This window comes from Lagopus muta, chromosome 31 (assembly GCF_023343835.1).
Source record: "Lagopus muta isolate bLagMut1 chromosome 31, bLagMut1 primary, whole genome shotgun sequence".
Lineage (NCBI taxonomy): Eukaryota > Metazoa > Chordata > Aves > Galliformes > Phasianidae > Lagopus > Lagopus muta.
Genome location: NC_064463.1, coordinates 733641 through 759844, shown reverse-complemented (window position 1 = coordinate 759844; position 26204 = coordinate 733641). Strand labels below are relative to the sequence as shown.

The following is a 26204-nucleotide window of genomic DNA, read 5'->3' as shown; positions in this document are numbered from 1 at the left end:
ATGGTGAAAGCCCCTGCTGGAGGAGCAGTGCCGGACGAGGCACAGGCCGAGGCCAAGCCCAGGTGCCGCTGCGCAGCCCCAGCCCTGCAGCAAACGCCGTTGGCGGCCCTGTGGTCCTGGAGCTCCGAGAGCAGCCTGCTGGGGGAGCACAGCCGCAGCACCTCCCTTGCGATGCCACTGGCACACAAGGGGACCGGATCCACGCAGGGCCAGCCGCCGAGGAGCAACGCGGGGCTCCCCGTGTGGAAGCCGGTCTATCCGCGCTGAGCAGGGCACGGGGTGCCCAGGAGAAGCAGAGCTCCGCCTGAGGCTGCCAGGCAGGCGCGCGGTTCCATCTGCGCCATTCCTGGGACCAGAAACTGCAGCTCGGTGTGCAGAACTCGGGAGCGACGCCGTCGCATCCCATGGAACGCAGGGCACAGGCGGGCATCTGCCTGCTGCCTCTCGTGAGACGGGAAGAAAGGAGTTTCTGCCGAGATCCAAAGCCAGGAGCTGCCGCTCCACAGACTGCCAGCTCAACCCCTTGGCATCGGAGCTGTGCCTCCAAGAGAGCTGACTCGGCCTCTTCTGGACTTACAACCAGCTGTGCATCACCGCTGCCATCTGCCAAACAGCCCTGATGGCCACCGCAAAACACTGACATCTGAGCTGTGACCACAGCTGCAGCCGCAAACGCACTCACCTGGGAAAGACGACAGCTCAGACAGAAGACATCAGGAAAATGTGTGATGGAGGGGAGAAGGGACTGCAAAGAGATGCTCTTCATGTCTTTTTTGTCTCCTTTCTGTCAGAAGCTGATGCCAGTGGCCTTCCTCTGAAGCGCAGCCATGTGGAAAGCCAGGAGTGTGGCACAGTACCCAAGAGAAGTACAGCACCCAGCAGGCATCTGGGTTTGGTGCACAGTCTTTCTGGTTAGGCTTTCTGCCTGTTCTTTCCTGGGACTGTTCTCAATGCATGTTGCTTGGGGTTTTAAGCCCTGGAATTGACAGTTACCTCTCCTGTCCTTATTTATAATGGGAACCCAACGTTCACCCCAGATCCCTTGCTGTGAACATGGTACAGGAGCTGGCATTGACTCTTTGGGATTCTTTCTTGCTGTTCCCAGCAGTGGTGAGCAGCTCGCATGTACCGGAGGACATCACGGACATCCAGGGTTTGCTCTCTTGGATCAATAGTGAGTTTGGGGCTGCAGAACTGCAGGTGCGTGTTTGCACAGTGGGTGCGAGAAGGCTTTCATCATCATTTGGGGGGTGTTTTTGCATTTTCAGACGTGGCAAGAGCTGTTGAGGTCCCCCATGAGAACCCCAGCAGCCCTGCCCCAGGATTCTTCACCGCTGAGCTCCCTGACAACCCCGAGGACAGCACAGAGCTCAGCACACAGGCTGCCTCTGGGACGCCCACCGACCCCTTCTGGGGGCTTCCTCCATCCCCCGGGTTCCTGTCTGAGCTGCAATGCGGGCTGTCAGAGCTGCACCCCGTCGTGCAAACAGCAAGTGCCCGGCTCAGCCCACGGCCGACCACCCTGTCAGTGCACCTCCCTCAGCGCAAAGCGCACAGCCCACCGAGGAGGTGCAGCAAAGGCGGCCCCAGGAGGCTCAGGCAGAGAAGAAGAACAGGGGCAGTACCAAGCGGGGGGCCAAGCGCCCTGCGCCTGCCGGCACCCCCCAGAAAAGGGAGAGCTCCCAGCAGGAGCAGCCCACCAGCAGCGCTCCGGCCAAGAAAAGGAAGCTGCCACCACGCGGGGAACAAAAGGGAGGGAAAAAGCCGCAAACAGCCATGGCAAGCAGAGCTGTCTGGGGCCGGCGCAGGAGCCAGTGGCAGCCAAGCGGGCACTGTCAGCGAGCTGCGCGCGCACCTGCAGGAATGCATCCAGGCTGTGCACCCGCTGGGGCAGAGGGTGACTGCGGTGGACCCGCTGCGCCAGCCACCCTCTGTGCAGCCCCAACCCTCAGCCAGCGCTGGCCCTGCTGCCCTCCAGCCCCAAGGCAGTGACACAAACAAGGCAGTGCCTGCAGCTCCAGGCAGCACGGTGCAGGAGGAGGGCACTGCAAAGCAGGCGCCGCCGAGCTGCCCGCGCCTGTCCCCGCAGAGGAGCTCGGCGCTGCGGAGGGACCCACTGCAACCACCACCACCACCAGCGCTGCACCAGCAGCAGCCTCGGCACCCTGTGGACTTTGTGCCCTGCGTTGGGCCGCAGGCGGGTGGCGGTGCAATACCCACAGTGATGGAGGAGTTGCTGCCCATCACAGCCGAGCAGTGGCCCCAGAGGGAGAGCATGAAGAAGCCGGCCCAGGAGGAGCAGCAGCAGGTGGCCCAGCAGATGAAGATCTGCCCCGTGCAGTTCCTGGAGCAGCAGGAGATAGACATGGCCATCGCCAACCAGTATAGCTACCCGTGACCCTGCGCTCCTCGCAGGCCTGCAGCACCAGGCAGCAGCGGCAGCGGTCCAGGCACGCTTGCCCCGCTGCGCTGTGCTTCCTTGCCGCCTGCAGCTCGTGCCGCCCGTGCCGGACCCGTCTTGGCCATTGCTGCGCTCTCGGCAGAGAGTTTTGCTGCCTTCTTCTCCTTCAGTGGCTTTGGCTTGGAAAGAGATGCCTCCGGGATAACTGGCGGCTGCCTGGAAGGACAGAGTGGAGGGCTCTGTGAGTGGGTGACGGCTTCAGGGCCGTATCCTGCAACCCCGAGCCAGGACCCTAGGGAAACACCTGGTGCAGATCCCGGCCCTGAGCTACAGCCTCACCTGGCCTTCTTCTGGACACGGCTCCTTTGCTTTGGTGCCTTCTCCTCGGGCGGCTTCTCCACCAGAAAGCTGACGTTGAGGCGGTGTGAGCCGGGGCTCCGGCGGCCGTTGCTGCCGGCTCGATCACCGGCTCACACTGACCTGCCCCCCATGGCGGGATGCCCACGGTGCCAAGGAGCCAACTCTCCTGCAGCAGAGCTGAGCAGCTGCACCAAGCAGGGCTGCAGCCGCAAACGCACTCACTGGGAAAGACGACGGCTCGGCCAGAAGACATCAGGGAGGCTGCAGCCACCACCCTGGACACCACCAGGTCCAGCAGCCAGGGCACCTGCGGGGGAGCAACAGTGAGGATGGGGGACGTCCTCATCACAGCTGAGCCTCTGCGGAGCTCTGGAGCAGCCGAGGCCACGAGAGCCGGCAGCAGCACAGCACTCGCACGGCCGGGCAGCCGGCCAGGTCCTGGAGAGCCGCGTGCGGGCAGCACGAGGGCCATGGGGAAACTGAAAGCTCACCTTGAGAACAACTTTCGCCAGGTTCTCTTTGCCATTGATGCTCTCCAGGAAGTCGTAGTAGAACTTCATCTGGACGCCGGTTCCCTGGATGAGGAGCACACCTACGTCCTTCAGGACAAAGGCAACGTCCTCCCCCTTCCTCAGGCAGTGGCAGACGAGGGACGTGGTGTCCAATATGCAGGCCTTCCCAGTCTGCCACCTCACCGATGCAGCCGCCGCCACCTCTGCGTGTTTGAGCGGCTCCACCTCCTTATGGCCTGGAAAATCAGAAGAGAGTCTCAGGGCCCATTTCCACCGCTGCTTCCCTAATGTGACTCATTGCAGTTACTGGCCAGGACAGCCCTACACTGGGACGGGCTCTGAGGAGGGGCTGGATTGCTTTTGGGCACAGAGGTGAGAGCCCCGCTTGTCCTGTCTGCGCAGCAGGAAAGGGTGAAAGCCCCCTCGTACCTCTTAGGTGCTCCTCGATCTCCACCAGGTTCCGGCTGCCCACAAGGTTCCTGGCTAAGCGGAATGCGGGCCACTGCACAGTCACGGCTCCATCCTCAGCCTCAACCCACTGGGAGGCCATGCTGAAGGTCCCAAAGGTGGGAATTCAGACATCCCGCGCATGGAAGAGAATGGAGGGCCGCATGGTTAAGGCCGGACAAAGAGCTGGTGGTCGCCCTGTCGGGGTCTGTGCCTTAGGTGCCACCGTGCCCCCTCCCCCTGTTCAGAAGATCAGGCCGGGGCAGCGGGAGAGCTTTGGGAAGGGCTGCCCGCTCCTCTCCCTCTCCCTGCCAAAGCGCAGTGCAGCAGCCAGGGCAGCAGCAGCTTCGTGGAAGCCAGAGGTTCACAGGGGCTGGGATCAGCCCCGACACGTCGCACCATGCATCGCACCACGCTGCGGGAGCCACACTGCTGCCTTAGAGGCATTTTGGAGCCGAGTTACCCGCCTTGGCACAGGGGAAGAGTTGCTGTTCTGCGGCCCAAGGCGAGGGGCTCCCCACCCCTCCAGGCAGCCGAGCGGGAAGAAGGCGCCGACCCACCTTGCGCAGCACAAGCCGCTCTTGGATGTAGGCAGCCACCACGTCCCAGACAGCGAGTCACTCTGCAGGGCAAAGGAAAAGAAGGTCATGCTCTGCTGCTGCCGCCTCCCAGGGCTCCTCCTTTCTCACAGCGGGAAGGAGGTGGCAGACGCAGAACGTCGTCGCTGTCTACGGCCCCACACGGAGGCGGCCCTGAGGCTGTCCCCGCGCTGGCGCTGTGCCGGCCGCGGGCCCGCGTACCTTTGGCGGAGACCTCCAGCATTCTGTAGTCACGCCGTGTGGTGGGGCCATCCTCCCAGAACGTGATCTGGGCTGGCCTCCCTGCAGCAGGATGCTCTGCGTTGGCAACAGCCACGTGGGGACTCATCCCTTCGTCCATTGCAGAGATGCTCGTCTGCTCACGTGGCACAGGAAAGCTCCTCCATCTGTCCAGCAGAGAGCGGCTCCTCCGTCCGTCCGGCACAAAGAAGCTCCTCTGTCCGTCCGGCACAGAGATGCTCATCCCCTCACGAGGCACAGAGACGCTCCTCTGTCCGTCCAGCACAGAGATGCTCATCCCCTCATGAGGCACAGAGACGCTCCTCTGTCCGTCCAGCACAGAGATGCTCGTCCCCTCACGAGGCACAGAGATGCTCATCCCCTCACGAGGCACAGAGATGCTCCTCCGTCTGTCCGTCCAGCGCAGAGATGCCTGTCCCCTTACGAGGCACTACTCCAGATGAGGCCTCACCAGGGCAGACCAGAGGGGGAGGATCACCTCCCTCGACCTGCTGGCCACGCTCTTGGAAATGCACCCCAGGATGCCATTGGCCCTCTTGGCCACAACGGCACACTGCTGGCTCATGGCCGACCTGTCGTCCACCAGGACACCCAGGTCCCTCTCCGCACAGCTCCCCTCCAGCAGCTCATCCCCCAACCTGTACTGGTGCGTGCAATTATTCCTCCCCAGGTGCAAGACTCTACACTTCCTTCGGTTAAACCTCATCTGGATCCTTACTGCCCAGCTCCCCAGCCTGTCCAGGTCTCACTGAACAGCAGCAAAGCCTTAAACCCTTTAAGTTAAAGGTTACTGTTTTGGGCTAGTATTTAGGGTAAAGAGTTACCACATTACATTAGGATGAAAGGCTTCCCTTTTGTAATAAGAGTTCATGGTTCCCATTTTGGATTAGAGTCAAGGATTCCCACGCAGGGTTACGGTTAAAGGCTACCCTTTTGTGTTAGTATTAAGGCTTGCCCTTTTGTTATTACGGTTAAGGCTTCCCATGTTGCATTAACAGTACACGGATATGGGCAACCCATTTGGTGAGGGTTACACGTTACCTGTACGCTTTAGAGTTAAGATTCCAGGCTTATGCATTTGGATTAGCAAAATGAGTTACACACCACAGTTAGTGAGAGGCATAAGAGCAGACAGCTAACTTGCTGGCTTAGGGTAAAGGGATACATTTTCCTGAAGAGCTTAAAGATCACCCACTAAGCATGAGTGCAAAGGTTAGCATTATGACTTAAGAGTAATGTTAAGTGATACTTCATTAAATTCAGGGTTAAGAGCTTAACAGAAGGGATAGCGTTAAGTCCGAAGAACTTGCAAATAGACTTAATTAACAGAAATTAACAGATTAACAGAAAGAAATGAATTAAGAATATGAATAAAAAAATAAAAAACAAACCAGATAAAAGAAACATACTCTAAAAAGTAAAGGATGCTTTCAGCAAGGAAAAAGATCATACAAAGTAAGGAGCAGGAAAGACAAAGAACCAACAAGTAGGAAAGACAATGGAAAGCAAAGCAAAAAGGCTCACTACAGAAAAAGCAAAAGACAAAACAGAACAAAGAAGGAAAACAAAGCAAAATGAGGTCAAGAAACACAAGAGTAAAGCCAATGAGCTGAATACACTCTCGTGGCAAAGCAAAGAATCCAAACAAAGGAAACTGATAAAGACGCTCACCAATGCTTAGCCATGGAAGGAAAGAATGAAAATTTAAAAGCAGTGCAGGGCCAGGATACTAACGAAAAACCAAAGAGCAAACCCAAGCCAAGCAAAACCAGGACAAATCAAAGAAAGACGAAGGACTGAAAAGCCAAGGAAAGCAAAGTTCAATCACTTGAAATCCTCACAAACAGAAGGCAATACGCTTAGCAAAGCAAAAAGGAGTTCAAAGAACACAAACGGAAGGGGAAAAAAGAGCAACAAAGCTGGAAAAAAACAATGCCTTGCAATGCAGAAGGAGCAGTAAAGCAAGGCAGGAACAACAGAAAAACAGCCAGGACAACATACAGAGTAAACCAACAACAACCCTTCTAGCAGCAGCGGCAACAGCAGCACCAGCAACATGAAAAAGCAAAGGAAAAGAGTATACTATCAGGGCAAAGCAGAGGTGCCCACTGAGTCTGGAGCAGGCCAGAATCTTAGCATCCGTGCCTGGGAGCAGGAAAGGGGAGCTACTGGGCATGCTGCTTCCTCCAGCACAGATACAACTGCAGGGTCCCCAGCCCAGAAGGAGCCTGCGGCTGCCAGTCAGAGCAAAGCATCTCTCTGGAGGAAGCCAAAGCACTTGCTTCCCGTAGTGGTAAAATAGCGGAAATGCAACAATACAACTATCTTTAACTGTAAATCCCAGTGCTTACGACCTTAATCACCATGCAAAGAGAACAAACAGAAAACCTGAACTGAAAAGCCCTGCATCCAATCCTGCTGTCTATCTCTACCTCTCACTTGGCTCATTTTTCAGACTCTATTTTCTTGCCCTGCATGGCTGCAGAAGTGGCTGGATGAGTACACCCCTCCCAAACTCATAGACAACACCGCCTGCATGTGCTCGCACAGGAAGCTGCATCCTGACAAGATAGGCATCGTGAAGAAGATATCTGAGTATGTGGCTGACTTCTTCTATCGGAAATACGGCGGGGGACCCAGGCTGAACGCACTTTGCAAGGACTGTGTGGTAAAAAGGTGTCGAATCCTGCGTCTGAAAAACCAGCTCAATGAAGACCACAAAACCATCACCAACAAGCTGAAGATAACAGTCAAGGGGAGCGATGGGTTTTGGGTTGGAAAGGCGTCCTTGCGGAGCTGGCGTCAGTTGGCTCTGAAGCAATTAAATGAGCAAGACGAAGATGCAGAGCACAGCAGTGGAAAGCTGAGTGGAAATGCACCAAACAAAGATGGGGGTCTGGGGAGGGTACTGGATGGTGCGGGAATGCAAGTGATCTTCTCTTCTATCCCTTCAGTGGTGGGGAAGGACTCTGAGAGGATCAAAAAGGCCCTCCTCATCAATAAATGGCTTAGAGGATGGTGCAGGCAGAAGAACTTTGGTTTTTTTCATCATGGGGCAATTTACTCGGCTCCTGGCATGACAGCTGCAGATGGAGCTCAATTGTCTACAAGGGGTAAAAGGATCCTAGCCCAGGAGCTGGCAGGCCTCGTTGAAAGATCTTTAAACTAGGTAAGAAGGGGGAAGGGGACAAAATGAGGACTGCTGAGGTTCAGGTAGTTCAAGGCTCAAAAGTGAACTTGATGGGTGACGAGGGTGGAGTTTGAAGGGATGGAGTGTGGCAGGGGAATGCTGCCTCCCTGAAGTGTCTATACACTAATGCGCGCAGTATGGGAAATAAACAGGAAGAGTTAGAGATCTGCGTGCGGTCACATGGCTATGATCTCACTGCGATCACAGAGACGTGGTGGGACAGCTCACATGACTGGAATGTTGTCATGGAGGGCTATGTGCTTTTTAGGAAAGATCGGCCGGTGAGGCGGGGTGGTGGAGTTGCTCTTTATGTAAGAGAGCAGCTTGAATGTATTGAACTCCACCTGGGGGAGAGTGGTGTAGCAGTGGAGAGCTTGTGGGTAAGAATCAAGGGGCGGGATGGTATGGCTGACACCGTTGTGGGTGTGTGCTACAGGCCCCCTGATCAGGAGGAGGAGGTTGATGAGGCCTTCCACAAACAGTTGGAAGCAGCGTCACGATCCCAGGCGCTGGTGCTTATGGGGGACTTCAATCATCCAGATATTTGCTGGAAAAGCAATGTGGCCAGGCATGCACGGTCCAGACGGTTCCTGCAATGTGTTGAAGACAACTTCCTGATGCAGGTGGTTGAGGAATCGACGAGGAGAGGGGTACTGCTGGACCTTATTCTCACTAATAGAGAAGGGCTTGTCAGGGAAGTAAAGGTCGGGGGCAGCTTGGGTTGTAGTGACCACAAGATGGTGGAGTTCAAGATCCTGAGTGGAAGAAGTAAAGCAAAAAGTAGGATTGCTATCCTGGACTTCAGGAGAGCCAACTTCGATCTCTTTCGGGGCCTACTTGGAGCTGTCTCATGGGCTAGGGTGTTGGAAGGCAAGGGGGCCTGTGAGAGCTGGTTAGCATTTAAGCAGCTCTTCTTCCAAGCTCAGGATCGGTGCGTCCCTGTGAGGAAGAAATCGGGAAAGGGTGGCAGGAGACCTGTGTGGATGAGCAAGGAGCTCGTGCACAAACTCAAAGGAAAGAAGAAGGCCCATGAAATGTGGAAAAAGGGTCTGACTACTTGGGAAGAATACAGGAATGTTGTCAGGGTCTGCAGGGATGCGACAAGGAAGGCTAAAGCCCGCCTGGAATTAAATCTGGCAAAGGGGATAAAGGATAATAAAAAAGGTTTTTTCAAGTACATTAACAGTAAAAGGAAGACTAGGGAGAATGTGGCTCCCCTGCTAAGTGACGGGGGTGTTCTGGTAACGGGGGATGCTGAGAAGGCAGAGATACTGAATGCCTTCTTTGCTTCTGTCTTCAGTGAAAAAGCTCCCCCTCGGGAATCTGAGACCCTGGAGATTAGTGAGAGGATCTGGGGAATGGAAGACCCCCCTTCTGTCAGGGAAGAGGTGGTCCGGGAGCGCCTAGGCAACATCAATGTTCAGAAATCCATGGGACCCGATGGGATTCATCCACGGGTGCTGAAGGAGCTGGCAGAGGTGATTGCTGAACTGCTTTCTGTCATCTTTGAGAAGTCTTGGAAGACGGGGAAGGTGCCTGAAGACTGGAAGATAGCCAACGTCACCCCGGTCTTCAAAAAAGGCAAGAAGGAAGACCCAGGCAATTATAGGCCAGTCAGCCTCACCTCTGTCCCTGGAAAGGTGATGCAACAGCTTGTACTGGATGTCATCTCCAGACAACTGGAAGAAGAGGAGGTTATCAGGAGTAGTCAGCACGGGTTCACAAGGGGGAAGTCGTGCTTGACCAATCTGGTAGCCTTCTATGATGTTGTCTCTGGCTGGGTGGATAGGGGGAGTGCAGTGGATGTAGTCTACCTTGATTTCAGCAAGGCATTTGATACTGTCCCCCATGACGTCCTTATAACAAAGCTGAGGAAGTGTGGGATAGATGAGTGGACAGTGAGGTGGGTTGAGAACTGGCTGACTGGCAGAGCACAGAGGGTCGTTGTTGGTGGTGCAGAGTCCGGTTGGAGGCCTGTAACTAGCGGTGTTCCTCAGGGGTCTGTGCTGGGTCCGGTCTTGTTCAACATCTTCATCAATGACCTTGATGAGGGGATAATGGCCACCCTCAGCAAGTTTGCCGATGATACGAAGTTGGGAGGATTGGCTGACGCGCCTGAAGGCTGTGTTGCCATTCAGCAAGACCTGGATAGGCTGGAGAGCTGGGCAGAAAAAAACCGGATGAGGTTTAACAAAAGCAAGTGTAGAGTCTTGCATCTGGGGAGGAATAATTGCATGCACCAGTACAGGTTGGGGGATGAGCTGCTGGAGGGGAGCTCTGCAGAAAGGGACTTGGGTGTCCTGGTGGACGACAGGTTGGCCATGAGCCAGCAGTGTGCCCTTGTGGCCAAAAAGGCCAATGGCTTACTGGGGTGCATTAAAAAGAGCGTGGCCAGCAGGTCAAAGGAGGTGATCCTCCCCCTCTACTCTGCCCTGGTAAGACCTCATCTGGAGTACTGCGTCCAGTTCTGGGCTCCCCAGTACAAAAAAGACAGGGATCTCTTGGAAAGAGTCCAGCGGAGGGCCACGAAGATGGTGAAGGGCCTGGAGCATCTCCCCTATGAGGAAAGGCTGAGTGAACTGGGTCTGTTCAGCCTTGAGAAAAGGAGACTGAGAGGGGACCTGATCCAGGTCTATAAATATCCAAGGTGTGGGGGGCAGAATGGCGAGGCCAGACTCTTTTCAGTGGTGAGTGGAGACAGGACAAGGGGAAATGGCCAGAAACTGGAGCATAGGAAGTTCCGCACAAACATGCGCAAGAACTTCTTTACAGTGAGGGTGACGGAGCACTGGAACAGGCTGCCCAGGGAGGTGGTGGAGTCTCCTTCTCTGGAGATGTTCAAGACCTGCCTGGATGCCTACCTGTGCGACCTGGTGTAGGGAACCTGCTTTGGCAGGGGGGTTGGACTCAATGATCTCAGGAGGTCCCTTCCAACCTCCACAATTCTGTGATTCTGTGATTATCTTCCTGAAAAACAGATAACCTCATTGCACCTACTGCAAAAAGACATTTGGACACAAACTTCCATACAGTGTTTGCAAGGATCTTACGAAGGAAAAAAATGGTTTCTTCGGCAGTTAGCCAGAATAGTGCAGACACCATCTGCAAGCCCCCTGGCATCCTTCCTACGCAGCACCTGCAGCAAGCAGCCACTGACTGCACAGCTTGCGAGGGCTACCACTGCTCAGATAACAACCGAGGTGTGAGAAAACACGCCAGCAGGAGCAGTTCACTCATAACGCAGCAACCGTTAGCACCGTGAGACAGGTAGCAGAGCGCTTTCACCAGCGGTCAATGCTAACCCCATCCAGTCAGTGCTGAGCAGAATGGGGACAAAGGACAGACTCACAAACTGAAGGTAACGTTTCCTCCTGGCTCAGCTATAAGCACTTCTTTGGGCTCCTTTTTTTTTTCCCTGTTCCTTGGTTTTGGTAAGATGCTAATAATTTATGCAAACTCCCATACACTGCCAATGTCCATCTGATGCCAATACGAAGGCTGAGATCAGCCCTTCTTCTAGCCATACAATTTTAGAAACAAAACCTGTTAGAGATTTGGTGATGCAGATAGGTATGGACAACAAAAGCAGAGGCAGAGAAAAGAAGAGCAGCCTTGCATGGCAGCAGGTAACAAAGGAACAAAGAAAAACACTTGCCTGTAACATTCACACCTGTATCTCATCCCACATAAGATCCACAACACTACAGCTTGAAAGTAAAACTCTACTGCTCTGTACTGTGGTGAGCCTCTAAGCTGTCTTTGCTTCTCTGCTTCTGCAATCTAAGCTCACTTTGTCTTTCTGCTTAACAGGCAAACCTCACCATAAGACGACAACATGCAGACTATGGGTGGATATGTACGTAGCCAAAGTATTAGAAGAATTTTGTACTATGAGACAACAAACGTATGTGAGGCAATGCTGTCTGGACTGGAACCACACTGACTTTAACACACATACCAAAACACTGGAAATCAAGATTTTACCGTATTTCAGAATTTCCTGTTGCGTGTCTTAAGCTGCGTAGGAAAATCCGGGATGCCACCTGAACCAGCAGGACCTCCAACCCCATCCCTCTGCATTACGCACAGGAAAAGGAAAAGAAATGTCTCAAGATGACAAGTTACCACTTATTTCACTTAAAGAAAAGCAAGAAAATCCTGCATTACTGAAAATCACCAAGCTTGATCGTACAAATCAGCACGTAACATAGCAACTCTTCTCTCCAGCCACCAGAAAAGAGAGATAGCAGAGAAATAATTGATTCACAGGTCTGGAAGAGAAATACTGACATATTAAGAGCATGAGACAAACCCAGTCTAGTTCAGACATAGCTGAAAGCTGTTGTCAGCCAAAGCCTCAGCAGTTACCAAAACGTAAACAAAGCTACGCTTAAGGCGTTCATTTTTTAAGTTGAACACAATGCCTGGCATTACAAAAAATCAAAATAATCCTAAGTTCCTCTTGTTTCAATCAAAAAACGGGAGAAAATCACTCAGAAGCAGAACATTCACGATTTCTAAAATCACTCTGCCTTTTAGTCTTTGCATCCACCTGCCTTACCAAGAGAAGTACAAAAGCCTGTCTGCTAACCAGCAACCGGCCAGCAAAAACTACTGAAATTATCCGTCAGCAATGAACAAGCAACAATACAAGGAAAAGTACATCAGCTGAGTTATTCACGCTTCAGAAGACCAAAAGGTACCAAGATCTGAACTACCTGAGCTCCACGGTCAGCCCTTCTCAAGCTACACGATCACCTACTGCAGCTGGGACTTATTCTGTGTTCCTAAGCCTACTGCTTCGGTAGATCGGAAAGTCGGGTTGTATCAGCTGTAAAATACCAACAGCTCAGGGTTCTGTCTTACATGCAGCAAAACTTCATCTTAGCAGAGACAATTCCAACTATTTTTGAAGCCACCCACTGTTTCCTGTGGATAGCAAAGATAAAATGGAATCCCACAAGCTCGTACTCTTCGCCTGTACAGGTAGTGACAGAGTACTCTAGAGTGGGATGTGACAATGACACAAGTCCCACAGCAGACAGAAACATTTAAAGGTAACAACACTGCTCTGAGGCAGTACCAGCAAGCGCAATGCGCTCTCCCCCCACGCCCCTGCTCTCACCATAACCTGCTGCTGCTCGGGGTCCTGCCGGCAGGAAGCTGCCCCAAGTGCTGCCCCACACCCACCCCAAGCAGCCTCACCAGCACAGGGCAGCACTGAGCCCAGCAGCAGGCAGGGCACGCTGCACGGCCGATGCCAGGCTGTGGCCAGCCCAGCTCCCACCCCGCTGTGCCTGCACTGACCCCACGGACAGCAGGTGCTGTGCCATCACAGCACAGTGGCAACAGAGGCATATTCTCTGCGGGTTCTGTCCTATAAATGCCACCACACAACCTGGCACTCTGAAGTTCACATGGATTAACACCTCGGGAGCCCCTCTCTTCAAGGAGCTCATTCTACAGGTCTGAGTCCCACAAAGGCTGTGGGGCGACGACAGTCGGCACTGCGGCAGATACCCTTCCTAAGCAAGATCGTGCTCCTAACACACTCCAATTAGTGTGGCAGAACCCTACCTTATTTTCTGTTTAATCTCTGAATCAATCTCACGTGGATCCAAATAACAGACTCAGCACCTGCAACGAGTCTAGATTGAGCAAAGCCTTCGACAGAGGGAGCAAAGAGATCAAGACACCATGATGCGTTCACCAGACGTTCAAGTCTCACAGCAATCAGAAAAACTTGAAACATATCCGAGGCCCCTGTTTAGCAATAATGTTTGCTGAATTTGGGCTCACACTATGATTCCAACTCCTCACCTGCCTGCCTTCCAACTGCCTTCACTGCGCTTCAAGCTAAGATCCAATGCCTTAATGCCCTTACGTAACAGCAGCTGCTTCATCAGCACAGAGCAAGGAACGTCTCAGTAATTACACCACACACCAGCCAGGCTGCTAAGGATCGCTAACTCTTCTGGGACAGCTTCATCAAACCTTTCTGGATTAGCCTTGCTATCACCCAGAACTCGTCCCATTACTGCTTTGAGGGCTCAGAGCCTGAACTCCACTAAAAGGCCACCTGTCCTCATGAAATCAGGCACACCTGATACAACCACACCACTGAGGCTCCTCTGCTCAACTTCAGTGATTCTCAACACTCGCTTAAAAAATAAAACCCACCAAGAGCATCAAACACCAACACGTTTTGGTGGCACAGCCCAGCGCAGAGCTACGATCCCAAAGCAATTATAAGGTTTCATTTCACAGTGCTGTGTGGGACGATTCAACTGCTTCAAGCTCAAATGTGATGCAAGGGATTGATTAATCCATACATCTCAGCAAACTCAAAACCTGACGTCTTGGAAAAAATAAACAGAACAGACCATCTCAAATAGCTGATAATCAATCCACAGAACTTAATCCAGCAGGCCGTCCTGTGGACAAATTCTGTGCTGGCAGCAGAGTCTTTTTACGACCATTAGGAACATTCCTAGTTACAGAGCCCACCACAACTTGGGCACTAAATACACAGACCCACCTGGCAGAACAGCAAATAAAGAAGCAACTTACCCTCCCCTTATCCAACTCCGCTCTCACATTTAGAAGAGAAACTACAAGCTTAAATGCCGTGAAAACATCAGGGGATAAAAAAAATCACCTGGTATTTTCCAGGCAAAACACCAAGATCATAGAATCACATAATGTCCCAAGCTGTCAGGGATCCACAAGGATCACCAAGTCCAACCTGATGCTCCAGGAAGGACAACCCAAATACAGATGGTCTTTCAGCTGCAGCAGCTCAGGACCAGGCCCACAGCCCTGGGGAGCCTGGCCACAACCACTGGGACCAGATGCAGCAAGCACAGCGAGCAGGCAGGTAGGCACAGCACAGCAGCAAAGACCAACCTGAGAGGGGGCCTGCTTACAGAAATCAACCCGGGGCCTGCCTACACAAAGCCCACACCTTTCACTCCAGTAAAGCTCCACCATTTTGACAGCCAAAACACAAACTGCCATTTCACTTCTCATGGCTCTTCCCTGAACTCCCAGTTACTTCAGGGCCCTATCGCACTGCAACTGCTCATAATCAATAACCAAGATTATATCTATCATGACATAAGCAGCTCACTTCTGCTTGGTGGCAATGACAGTCCATTCCCATTGCATCCCTTCATGTGAGGAAAATCACAGCTGGCTTTCTGACAGCCTCCTGCATGATTCCCCCAGAAGCAGCCAGCACTTCTGAAAAGTGAAAGAAAGGAAGGTTCATGGAAACAGGCACACCAGGCTTGCAAGAGACGCAGTGCTCCAGCTCAGAGACAGGACCACCACAGTGCCGAAACACAGTTTATCACTAAAGGAAACATTGGAGAGAGCATATCCACAACTTCTGCATAATCTGCATAAGTAATGATTCAGCACATTTAGTTTTCTTATCATTCAGTTGGAGAAGACAGATGCTCTCACACACCAATCAGCAAGCACTTGGATGAGCCAGCCCTCTGGTTTTCAAAACTACAGACATGGTGACAGCAGCCTCTAACAGCTTACCAGAAGATGCTTCAGTTCATTAACGTGGACTTCATTCCTTCCACCAGCAGCTACTCCTGAAATGACCTTCATTCACAAAGTAACACCACCAACTTTCCAGCACGAGCTGACCTGCAAAACAGAGAAAAGAAACTGGAATGAGAACCAACACAGAAATAGCACGTTTTAATATACACGAACAGAAAAAGCAACGCCACACCGCACGGACCCCGGCAGCCGCGGCGGCGGCCCGGACCCCGGACCCCAGACCCCGGCGGCCGCGCCAGCGGCCCGGACCCCGGACCCCGGCGGCGGCCCGGACCCCGGACCCCGGACCCCGGCCGCAACGTAAAAAGCATAGCAGAAAGAAAGCCACCGCACACGTTGCGACAGAAACACCCGCGCAATATCAGCGTAGTACAGAGGCAGGAAAAGAACTGCTCACCATCTCCAAGCATTCCCACCGACAGAATAAACTCCACAGCACAGAACCTTCCAGAAACAAGCCCTTCTCCCCACGGCTCTCATTGGTCAGGTGCCTGTCCCTCCCACCCCCGGGCTCTCATTGGTCAGCGGCAGCGCCGCCATCTCCCTTTGGTTGAGGCGCGGCGCGCAGGGACGGCCGTTTTTCAACCGCCTCAGAGCTGCTCTCCCCTCAGATGGGGGCGCTCCCGCAGCCTGGGCCGGCATGCATCGCCGCTGAGCGCTGGAGCTCCGGGCAGCACCGAGACGGAACCGCGGCACGAAGGGAGTGGTGCTGAGCACAGCGGGGCCGGAGCCGGGAGGGACGGAGCGCAGTACCGGGACAGGGAAGGAAGCCTTGTAGAGTGAGGGGTTGGGAAGGCCGGGGGCATCCAGGGAGGCACACGGGGCTGCAGTGGGCAGTGGTATCGGGGTATATGGGGCTATAGGGTGGGTGCAGGGGGATTTAGGGGAGCAGAAGGCTGTGAGGGGCTAACGGGGACACGGTGCTATAGGGAGTGTTGGGGGGGGGGGGGGAAAGGGGCTGGGGAGAGCTATGGGGAGGGATGTGGGGGCTGGGGGAGGATGTAAGGAAATACGGCTCTATGAGCGTCTGTAGGGGGAATACAGGCAGGGAGCAGTGGGAGGGGGCTATGGGTGTGATATGGAGAAACGGGCACAGTAGGGGTCTGCGGGGGGGTACAGGCAGGACATAGAGGCACATAAGGTTATAAAAGGCTGTAGGGGAGCAATAGGGGCTTGTGTGGGCACGGGAAAATAGAGGGTAATATGGGGCTACCCTGTGTGCTGAACGGGAATATGCAGAGAGAAGACCAAGAGCGAGGCACAGATATAGGCAGGATGATGGGGACGAAAGGGGAGAGTAGGTGGATACAGAGTATCTCCAGGGATCAAGAAAAAACACAACAGAATAATGAGAATAAAAAAAAAAGCAAGGACTGAAAAAGAAATAAATTCATAAATGGGAGTGTAACTAGGAAAAAAGAGAAAAAGCAGAGCACGCAAGTGTTGAGATTTGGAGCAAGTAGCAGGAAAAGGCAAGAGCATCAAGAAACAGCAGGTGAGGGGCCAGCAGCTCAGCTGGGAAAGTGAGGGGAAAGCTGGTAAGGCAGGGAAGTGAGGAAACAGCAGCTGAGGTAGGGGAAGTGAGGGGCAAGCAGGCAAGCTGGGTAATGTTAGAAACAAGCAGCTGAGGTCAGAAGAGCAGGCAAGGAAATCGTAGGCTACGGCAAGGGGGGAGGTGAGGGTAAGGGAGAACAGAAAGCATGGGGAGGGTAGTGAAGGGGTACAGGGGTTTAAGGAATACCCGTGTTTAAAAACAAAAAAGAAATGTGAAAAAAAAAAAGAAATATGAGAAAAAAGGAATATGAAAAAATACGAAAAAAGGAAATATGAAAAAATATGAAAAAGATGGAGAATATGGAATAAAGAAAAGTGAAAGAATGTGGAAAAAAGAAATGTGAAACAAGGTGGAAAAATGAAAAAATGTGATGATATATGAAAAAAATAGTGAAATAGAAATATGGAGAAATATGCAAAAAAATGAAAGGTATGAAAACGCAGAGACCACGGGCCCCCTATGCCTCGTGCCCAGCTCCTCCTCCTCTCAGGGGCTGCATTGCTGGCTCAGCTTTGGAAAGAGGAGCTGGGTGCTGCCTGCCAGGCGACAGTCTCCTGTGGCAGCTCATTTCCTGGGGGAGCGCTGGGCCTGGACGCCCCCCTGCCGTCGCTGGCGATGGGGGCACTGTGGGGACACGGCACCCAGCGCCTGGGATTTGATGAGGACGACGTGTGGGCAGGAGGGGAGGCGGCGCCAGGCTGGCACTTAGGAATGGTTCACCGAGTCAGAGCCTTCTTTGGGTGATGGCGGATGGGGGATTTCCCATCACCTGTTTGGAACAGAGGGGGACAGCAGCTGCTTTACCTTTCTTGTCCCGGCCGAGAGCGGGCAGCGGCGCTCCTGAGGCCCTGCAGGGTTTCCCGGGCGGTGGTCTGGGTGCAAACTCCCATTTGAAGCTATGCAAAACAAGAGGCGGTGTGAGCCGGGGCTCCAGCGGCCCTTGCTGCCGGCTCGATCACCGGCTCACACTGACCTGCCCCCCATGGCGGGATGCCCACGGTGCCAAGGAGCCAACGCTCCTGCAGCAGAGCTGAGCAGCTGCACCAAGCAGGGCTGCAGCCGCAAACGCACTCACTGGGAAAGACGATGGCTTGGCCAGAAGACATCAGGGAGGCTGCAGCCACCACCCTGGACACCACCAGGTCCAGCAGCCAGGGCACCTGCGGGGGAGCAACAGTGAGGATGGGGGACGTCCTCATCACAGCTGAGCCTCTGCGGAGCTCTGGAGCAGCCGAGGCCACGAGAGCCGGCAGCAGCACAGCACTCGCACGGCCGGGCAGCCGGCCAGGTCCTGGAGAGCCGCGTGCGGGCAGCACGAGGGCCATGGGGAAACTGAAAGCTCACCTTGAGAACAACTTTCGCCAGGTTCTCTTTGCCATTGATGCTCTCCAGGAAGTCGTAGTAGAACTTCATCTGGACGCCGGTTCCCTGGATGAGGAGCACACCTACGTCCTTCAGGACAAAGGCAACGTCCTCCCCCTTCCTCAGGCAGTGGCAGACGAGGGACGTGGTGTCCAATATGCAGGCCTTCCCAGTCTGCCACCTCACCGATGCAGCCGCCGCCACCTCTGCGTGTTTGAGCGGCTCCACCTCCTTATGGCCTGGAAAATCAGAAGAGAGTCTCAGGGCCCATTTCCACCGCTGCTTCCCTAGTGTGACTCGTTGCAGTTACTGGCCAGGACAGCCCTACACTGGGACAGGCTCCGAGGAGGGGCTGGATTGCTTTTGGGCACAGAGGTGAGAGCCCCGCTTGTCCTGTCTGCGCAGCAGGAAAGGGTGAAAGCCCCCTCGTACCTCTTAGGTGCTCCTCAATCTCCACCAGGTTCCGGCTGCCCACAAGGTTCCTGGCCAAGCTGAACACAGGCCACTGCACAGTCACGGCTCCATCCTCAGCCTCAACCCACTGGGAGGCCATGCTGAAGGTCCCAAAGGTGGGAATTCAGACATCTCGCACGTGGAAGAGAAGGGAGGGCCGCATGGTTAAGGCCGGACAAAGAGCTGGTGGTCGCCCTGTCGGGGTCTGTGCCTTAGGTGCCACCGTGCCCCCTCCCCCTGTTCAGAAGATCAGGCCGGGGCAGCGGGAGAGCTTTGGGAAGGGCTGCCCGCTCCTCTCCCTCTCCCTGCCAAAGCGCAGTGCAGCAGCCAGGGCAGCAGCAGCTTCGTGGAAGCCAGAGGTTCACAGGGGCTGGGATCAGCCCCGACACGTCGCACCATGCATCGCACCACGCTGCGGGAGCCACACTGCTACCTTAGAGGCATTTTGGAGCCGAGTTACCCGCCTTGGCACAGGGGAAGAGTTGCTGCGTTCTGCGGCCCAAGGCGAGGGGCTCCCCACCCCTCCAGGCAGCCGAGCGGGAAGAAGGCGCCGACCCACCTTGCGCAGCACAAGCCGCTCTTGGATGTAGGCAGCCACCACGTCCCAGACAGGGAGTCACTCTGCAGGGCAAAGGAAAAGAAGGTCATGCTCTGCTGCTGCCGCCTCCCAGGGCTCCTCCTTTCTCACAGCGGGAAGGAGGTGGCAGACGCAGAACGTCGTCGCTGTCTACGGCCCCACACGGAGGCGGCCCTGAGGCTGTCCCCGCGCTGGCGCTGTGCCGGCCGCGGGCCCGCGTACCTTTGGCGGAGACTTCCAGCATTCTGTAGTCACGCCGTGTGGTGGGGCCATCCTCCCAGAACGTGATCTGGGCTGGCCTCCCTGCAGCAGGATGCTCTGCGTTGGCAACAGCCACGTGGGGACTCATCCCTTCGTCCATTGCAGAGATGCTCGTCTGCTCACGTGGCACAGGAAAGCTCCTCCATCTGTCCAGCAGAGAGCGGCTCCTCCGTCCGTCCGGCACAAAGAAGCTCCTCTGTCCGTCCGGCACAGAGATGCTCATCCCCTCACGAGGCACAGAGACGCTCCTCTGTCCGTCCAGCACAGAGATGCTCATCCCCTCATGAGGCACAGAGATGCTCATCCCCTCACGAGGCACAGAGATGCTCCTCCGTCTGTCCGTCCAGCGCAGAGATACCTGTCCCCTTACGAGGCACTACTCCAGATGAGGCCTCACCAGGGCAGACCAGAGGGGGAGGATCACCTCCCTCGACCTGCTGGCCACGCTCTTTTTAATGCACCCCAGGATGCCATTGGCCCTCTTGGCCACAACGGCACACTGCTGGCTCATGGCCGACCTGTCGTCCACCAGGACACCCGGGTCCCTCTCCGCACAGCTCCTCTCCAGCAGCTCATCCCCCAACCTGTACTGGTGCGTGCAATTATTCCTCCCCAGGTGCAAGACTCTACACTTGCTTTTGTTAAACCTCATCTGGATCCTTACTGCCCAGCTCCCCAGCCTGTCCAGGTCTCACTGAACAGCAGCAAAGCCTTAAACCCTTTCAGTTAAAGGTTACTGTTTTGGGCTAGTATTTAGGGTAAAGAGTTACCACATTACATTAGGATGAAAGGCTTCCCTTTTGTAATAAGAGTTAATGGTTCCCATTTTGGATTAGAGTCAAGGATTCCCACGCAGGGTTACGGTTAAAGGCTACCCTTTTGTGTTAGTATTAAGGCTTGCCCTTTTGTTATTACGGTTAAGGCTTCCCATGTTGCATTAACAGTACACGGATATGGGCAACCCATTTGGTGAGGGTTACACGTTACCTGTACGCTTTAGAGTTAAGATTCCAGGCTTATGCATTTGGATTAGCAAAATGAGTTACACACCACAGTTAGTGAGAGGCATAAGAGCAGACAGCTAACTTGCTGGCTTAGGGTAAAGGGATACATTTTCCTGAAGAGCTTAAAGATCACCCACTAAGCATGAGTGCAGAGGTTAGCATTATGACTTAAGAGTAATGTTAAGTGATACTTCATTAAATTCAGGGTTAAGAGCTTAACAGAAGGGATAGCGTTAAGTCCTAAGAACTTGCAAATAGACTTAATTAACAGAAATTAACAGATTAACAGAAAGAAATGAATTAAGAATATGAATAAAAAAATAAAAAACAAACCAGATAAAAGAAACATACTCTAAAAAGTAAAGGATGCTTTCAGCAAGGAAAAAGATCATACAAAGTAAGGAGCAGGAAAGACAAAGAACCAACAAGTAGGAAAGACAATGGAAAGCAAAGCAAAAAGGCTCACTACAGAAAAAGCAAAAGACAAAACAGAACAAAGAAGGAAAACAAAGCAAAATGAGGTCAAGAAACACAAGAGTAAAGCCAATGAGCTGAATACACTCTCGTGGCAAAGCAAAGAATCCAAACAAAGGAAACTGATAAAGACGCTCACCAATGCTTAGCCATGGAAGGAAAGAATGAAAATTTAAAAGCAGTGCAGGGCCAGGATACTAACGAAAAACCAAAGAGCAAACCCAAGCCAAGCAAAACCAGGACAAATCAAAGAAAGACGAAGGACTGAAAAGCCAAGGAAAGCAAAGTTCAATCACTTGAAATCCTCACAAACAGAAGGCAATACGCTTAGCAAAGCAAAAAGGAGTTCAAAGAACACAAACGGAAGGGGAAAAAAGAGCAACAAAGCTGGAAAAAAACAATGCCTTGCAATGCAGAAGGAGCAGTAAAGCAAGGCAGGAACAACAGAAAAACAGCCAGGACAACATACAGAGTAAACCAACAACAACCCTTCTAGCAGCAGCGGCAACAGCAGCACCAGCAACATGAAAAAGCAAAGGAAAAGAGTATACTGTCAGGGCAAAGCAGAGGTGCCCACTGAGTCTGGAGCAGGCCAGAATCTTAGCATCCGTGCCTGGGAGCAGGAAAGGGGAGCTACTGGGCATGCTGCTTCCTCCAGCACAGATACAACTGCAGGGTCCCCAGCCCAGAAGGAGCCTGCGGCTGCCAGTCAGAGCAAAGCATCTCTCTGGAGGAAGCCAAAGCACTTGCTTCCCGTAGTGGTAAAATAGCGGAAATGCAACAATACAACTATCTTTAACTGTAAATCCCAGTGCTTACGACCTTAATCACCATGCAAAGAGAACAAACAGAAAACCTGAACTGAAAAGCCCTGCATCCAATCCTGCTGTCTATCTCTACCTCTCACTTGGCTCATTTTTCAGACTCTGTTTTCTTGCCCTGCATTTCTGTTCTTCAGTGGAAGGCCAATTACATCATCTTCATACTGTGAGAAAGTAGTAATCCATGAGCAGCTCTTGGGAGATGCTTAGTTGAGACAACCATGATCTTATTGGAAATAGGCACCTAAGGTTGATACAGGGACACACGTCTCCAGGTCATGCCAGAGACAGGACTATCATAGTGCTGAAACATTACTTCAGAGGATCCTTTACCAGTAAAGGAAAGAATTTGAGGGCATATTCACAAAGTCTGCACTTGCTGTAGCTAATTCATGTATTTTGCTTGCTCATCATTCAGTTGCAGAAGACAGGCACACAAACATCAGTCTGGGGGAGCTGAACTAATACACAGGGCAAAGCACTTGGATTCTTCAGAGGGAAACGTTGTCTTTAACTGCCTTAGTTATACCTATCCAATATTATCTTGAGGTTCTCCATTCATAACCACGCTTTCCTTCCCCACACTTCAAAACTACAAGCAGCCAGAACAACGTTCTCTGCAGAAAGCCAGGACAGAAGAGTCCTGGTGGATCAAGCCCAGCTCACAGGAGGCCAACACCCACTATTTCCTGTCTGATCAACACACATCTCTGGCACCATTCCGTTGTCTTCCCCGTCATCAAAACCATATCTTTTCAAAGCAAATGAATCTAGCCTTAAAAGCACACTTAGCCTCCTACAGCAGTTCACTGGATTTGTGGATTGAGAACACACCTGTAGGCAAACACACCAATTTCCACGTGTCTGAACGTGCAGCCTCTCCTGACGCAGCGATCCTCCTTCCACAGCTGCAGAACCTTTCATCCCACAGAGTGACTTCACAGGGGCAGAAGGGACAGCTGTCTCCCTGCAACAAGAAGGAAACAAAAAAGAAAAAGAAAGGAGCACAGCCCCATGCCCAAGAACTCCACCTATTCCAGTGACTGGAAGTCATCCGCAGTATCAGCCTTCACCCTGGCATCACAGGCCCTTGTTGGCCTATGACAGCAGTGCTGGTACAGGACTCACTGTGTTACACCGTTACAAAGACATGATACCTGTGAGTGGGTAACACAGCAATGAGGTGAAGCCTGAGCCAGCACTTCTCCTCACTGTCTCCTCATCTTCCTGAAAAACAGATAACCTCATTGCACCTACTGCAAAAAGACATTTGGACACAAACTTCCATACAGTGTTTGCAAGGATCTTACGAAGGAAAAAAATGGTTTCTTCGGCAGTTAGCCAGAATAGTGCAGACACCATCTGCAAGCCCCCTGGCATCCTTCCTACGCAGCACCTGCAGCAAGCAGCCACTGACTGCACAGCTTGCGAGGGCTACCACTGCTCAGATAACAACCGAGGTGTGAGAAAACACGCCAGCAGGAGCAGTTCACTCATAACGCAGCAACCGTTAGCACCGTGAGACAGGTAGCAGAGCGCTTTCACCAGCGGTCAATGCTAACCCCATCCAGTCAGTGCTGAGCAGAATGGGGACAAAGGACAGACTCACAAACTGAAGGTAACGTTTCCTCCTGGCTCAGCTATAAGCACTTCTTTGGGCTCCTTTTTTTTTTTCCCTGTTCCTTGGTTTTGGTAAGATGCTAATAATTTATGCAAACTCCCATACACTGCCAATGTCCATCTGATGCCAATACGAAGGCTGAGATCAGCCCTTCTTCTAGCCATACAATTTTAGAAACAAAACCTGTTAGAGATTTGGTGATGCAGATAGGTATGGACAACAAAAGCAGAGGCAGAGAAAAGAAGAGCAGCCTTGCATGGCAGCAGGTAACAAAGGAACAAAGAAAAACACTTGCCAGTAACATTCACACCTGTATCTCATCCCACATAAGATCCACAACACTACAGCTTGAAAGTAAAACTCTACTGCTCTGTACTGTGGTGAGCCTCTAAGCTGTCTTTGCTTCTCTGCTTCTGCAATCTAAGCTCAGACAGACAGGCCTGGACCTTGCACCTTTAGTTAGATATAGTTTTGAAGGTCCTCCATGGAGGACCACATACCTGTATATAACGGTATGTCTGATTTATTCGGCCATACCATACGGCAGGCCGCCATTAACCATTCTAGTATGGAATGGTTTTCATCACGATATTGATTGCCTACGTATAACCTTTGCCTGAGAGCAGGATGGACAGTCATGGTGGCCAACTTAGATATTTCTGGGCCATTCACCAAGACACTTTCTGCCCCAGAATCCCGTAATCTCAATAACCAAGCCGGCACACTTTCTCTAGGCTTCTGCCGAAATCGTTGTACTAAGTCCATTAATTCTGTTGCCGTCTATGGCCGAGCTGTCACATGTAAATGAGTCTGGGCAGGGGGCCATTGATCAGGCGGCACCCCTGCCGGTCTGTCCTGTACTTGTTTTGTTTTTTGGGTTACCACAGGACGGACTTCCAATGGATCAGTTTGAATTGGACATTCAAGGTCTGATTTGGATTTCTTGTTGTCCTGATCAACGAAGTCTGTTGATTCAGGAGCCTGGTCATCATTTATTGAAATATTACGAATTTGGCTTACAGGAAGATGTAGAATTGGCTTCTTCCCTGTTAAAACGCCAAGTTCGTGCTCCAGCTTTTCAATGCAATCTTTCAAAAGCTGATTTTCGGTTTCTGAAGTATTGTTTCTTAAGTCCGCATGATTTAAAGCGGTTAATAGTGGCCATGCCACCATGGAGGCAGCCAATTGTCTTTCTTTGGTAATGAGGATATCCTTGCCAAGTCCTTGAAAATAGTCCGCCATGCGATATGGGGAGATATTGCCCATAACGCGTAAGGGACCCCATTTTTCAATGATGGTAGCTAACTCATAGTAGGGCGATCCCTCAAATCCTGGGATCTGCCCTGGAATCATTTTCTCTAGAGGAGTATTGTTCTCCCCCTTGACCCATTTATAGAAATTCCACAGGAAAGACATGATGTTAATTTCAGTATATTCAGCCTGCTTGGCTCGCCAAGTGTATAACCAAGATGTTATAATCACAATACAATTGTGTATAATCAATAGATATCAAGATGTTATAATTGCAATATAATCAAAAGAGTAAGGCAAAGCAAACAAGGATCACAAAAGAGAATAAGTAGAAGAGCTTACCCTTGGGTTGAGCTCACTAGAAGATACCAAAGAGGAGGATCTCCAGAAGAGATCCTTCCCCTCTGGTAGCCAGCTCTTAAATAGGTCCAGGAGGGGTGGAGCCTGGCTCCACCCCTTCCGGCAGCACAGGTGAATTGCCTTCACCTGTGCTCCTCTGGCTGACTCATGGCTCACCTCAGGTGATCAATCAGAGGTTCAGGCCGTGACTCAGCAGTTCCCATACACCTTCACCTGTGCTCCTCTGGCTGACTCATGGCTCACCTCAGGTGATCAATCAGAGGTTCAGGCCGTGACTCAGCAGTTCCCATACACCTTCACCTGTGCTCCTCTGGCTGACTCATGGCTCACCTCAGGTGATCAATCAGAGGTTCAGGCCGTGACTCAGCAGTTCCCATACACCTTCACCTGTGCTCCTCTGGCTGACTCATGGCTCACCTCAGGTGATCAATCAGAGGTTCAGGCTGTGACTCAGCAGTTCCCATACACCTTCACCTGTGCTCCTCTGGCTGACTCATGGCTCACCTCAGGTGATCAATCAGAGGTTCAGGCCGTGACTCAGCAGTTCCCATACACCTTCACCTGTGCTCCTCTGGCTGACTCATGGCTCACCTCAGGTGATCAATCAGAGGTTCAGGCTGTGACTCAGCAGTTCCCATACACTTATTAATGGTACTGAAGTTAGAATTCCGCAGGTTAAAGGAGAAGGAGAAGGGGAAGGGGAAAAAGGAAGGGGAAAGGGAAGCGGAAGGGGAAGGGGATGTCAGTCTTGCCCAGACTCAGTCACAGCCCACCAGCTGTGCTATATTTAATGCTCTACTGAGGCTGTATGGACCTGGGGAAGGTCACACATTTTGGCCTCTGATTTATTAAGATCTGAACTGAAAGGTCAAGCCAGAAAGAAATGACGTATTATAACACATGTGTCAATCAAGTCATGTCTCAGTAATCTGGTCAGTCACCTCTCAGTTCAGACAACGTAAAGCCTTCTTGTTTTTATCCCAGCCAACGCTGCAATGCTCAAATATTAAAAACTCCATTTGGATGTGGTGTCTAAGAGTGAGCAGAAAGCAAACGTGCCTGGGAAGGGACAAACAAACAACCTCTGTATGTATTAACCTCCAAGTTTTCAAGAGAGAAAACAGCTCAAAAATTCAGA

At 52.4% G+C, this 26204-nt stretch overlaps 3 protein-coding genes across 4 annotated transcripts in view; 2 read left to right on the top strand and 1 right to left on the bottom strand.

Annotated features, from left to right (window-relative positions):
* Positions 1-2615, top strand: part of LOC125686102 (basic salivary proline-rich protein 1-like) — a 214981-nt gene extending 212366 nt beyond the window's left edge. The window contains exon 2 of the mRNA XM_048929753.1: positions 123-2615. Within this exon, the coding sequence (XP_048785710.1) occupies positions 1124-2398 (1275 nt within the window). The 5' untranslated portion in view covers positions 123-1123 and the 3' untranslated portion in view covers positions 2399-2615. The remainder of the gene's footprint in view (positions 1-122) is intronic.
* LOC125686098 (zinc finger protein 485-like) overlaps positions 1-26204 on the bottom strand; it is a 322586-nt gene that overhangs the window by 19694 nt on the left and 276688 nt on the right. The gene's annotated exons all lie outside the window — the stretch shown is intronic.
* LOC125686110 (coiled-coil domain-containing protein 81-like) overlaps positions 1-26204 on the top strand; it is a 312318-nt gene that overhangs the window by 228523 nt on the left and 57591 nt on the right. The window lies entirely within an intron of this gene.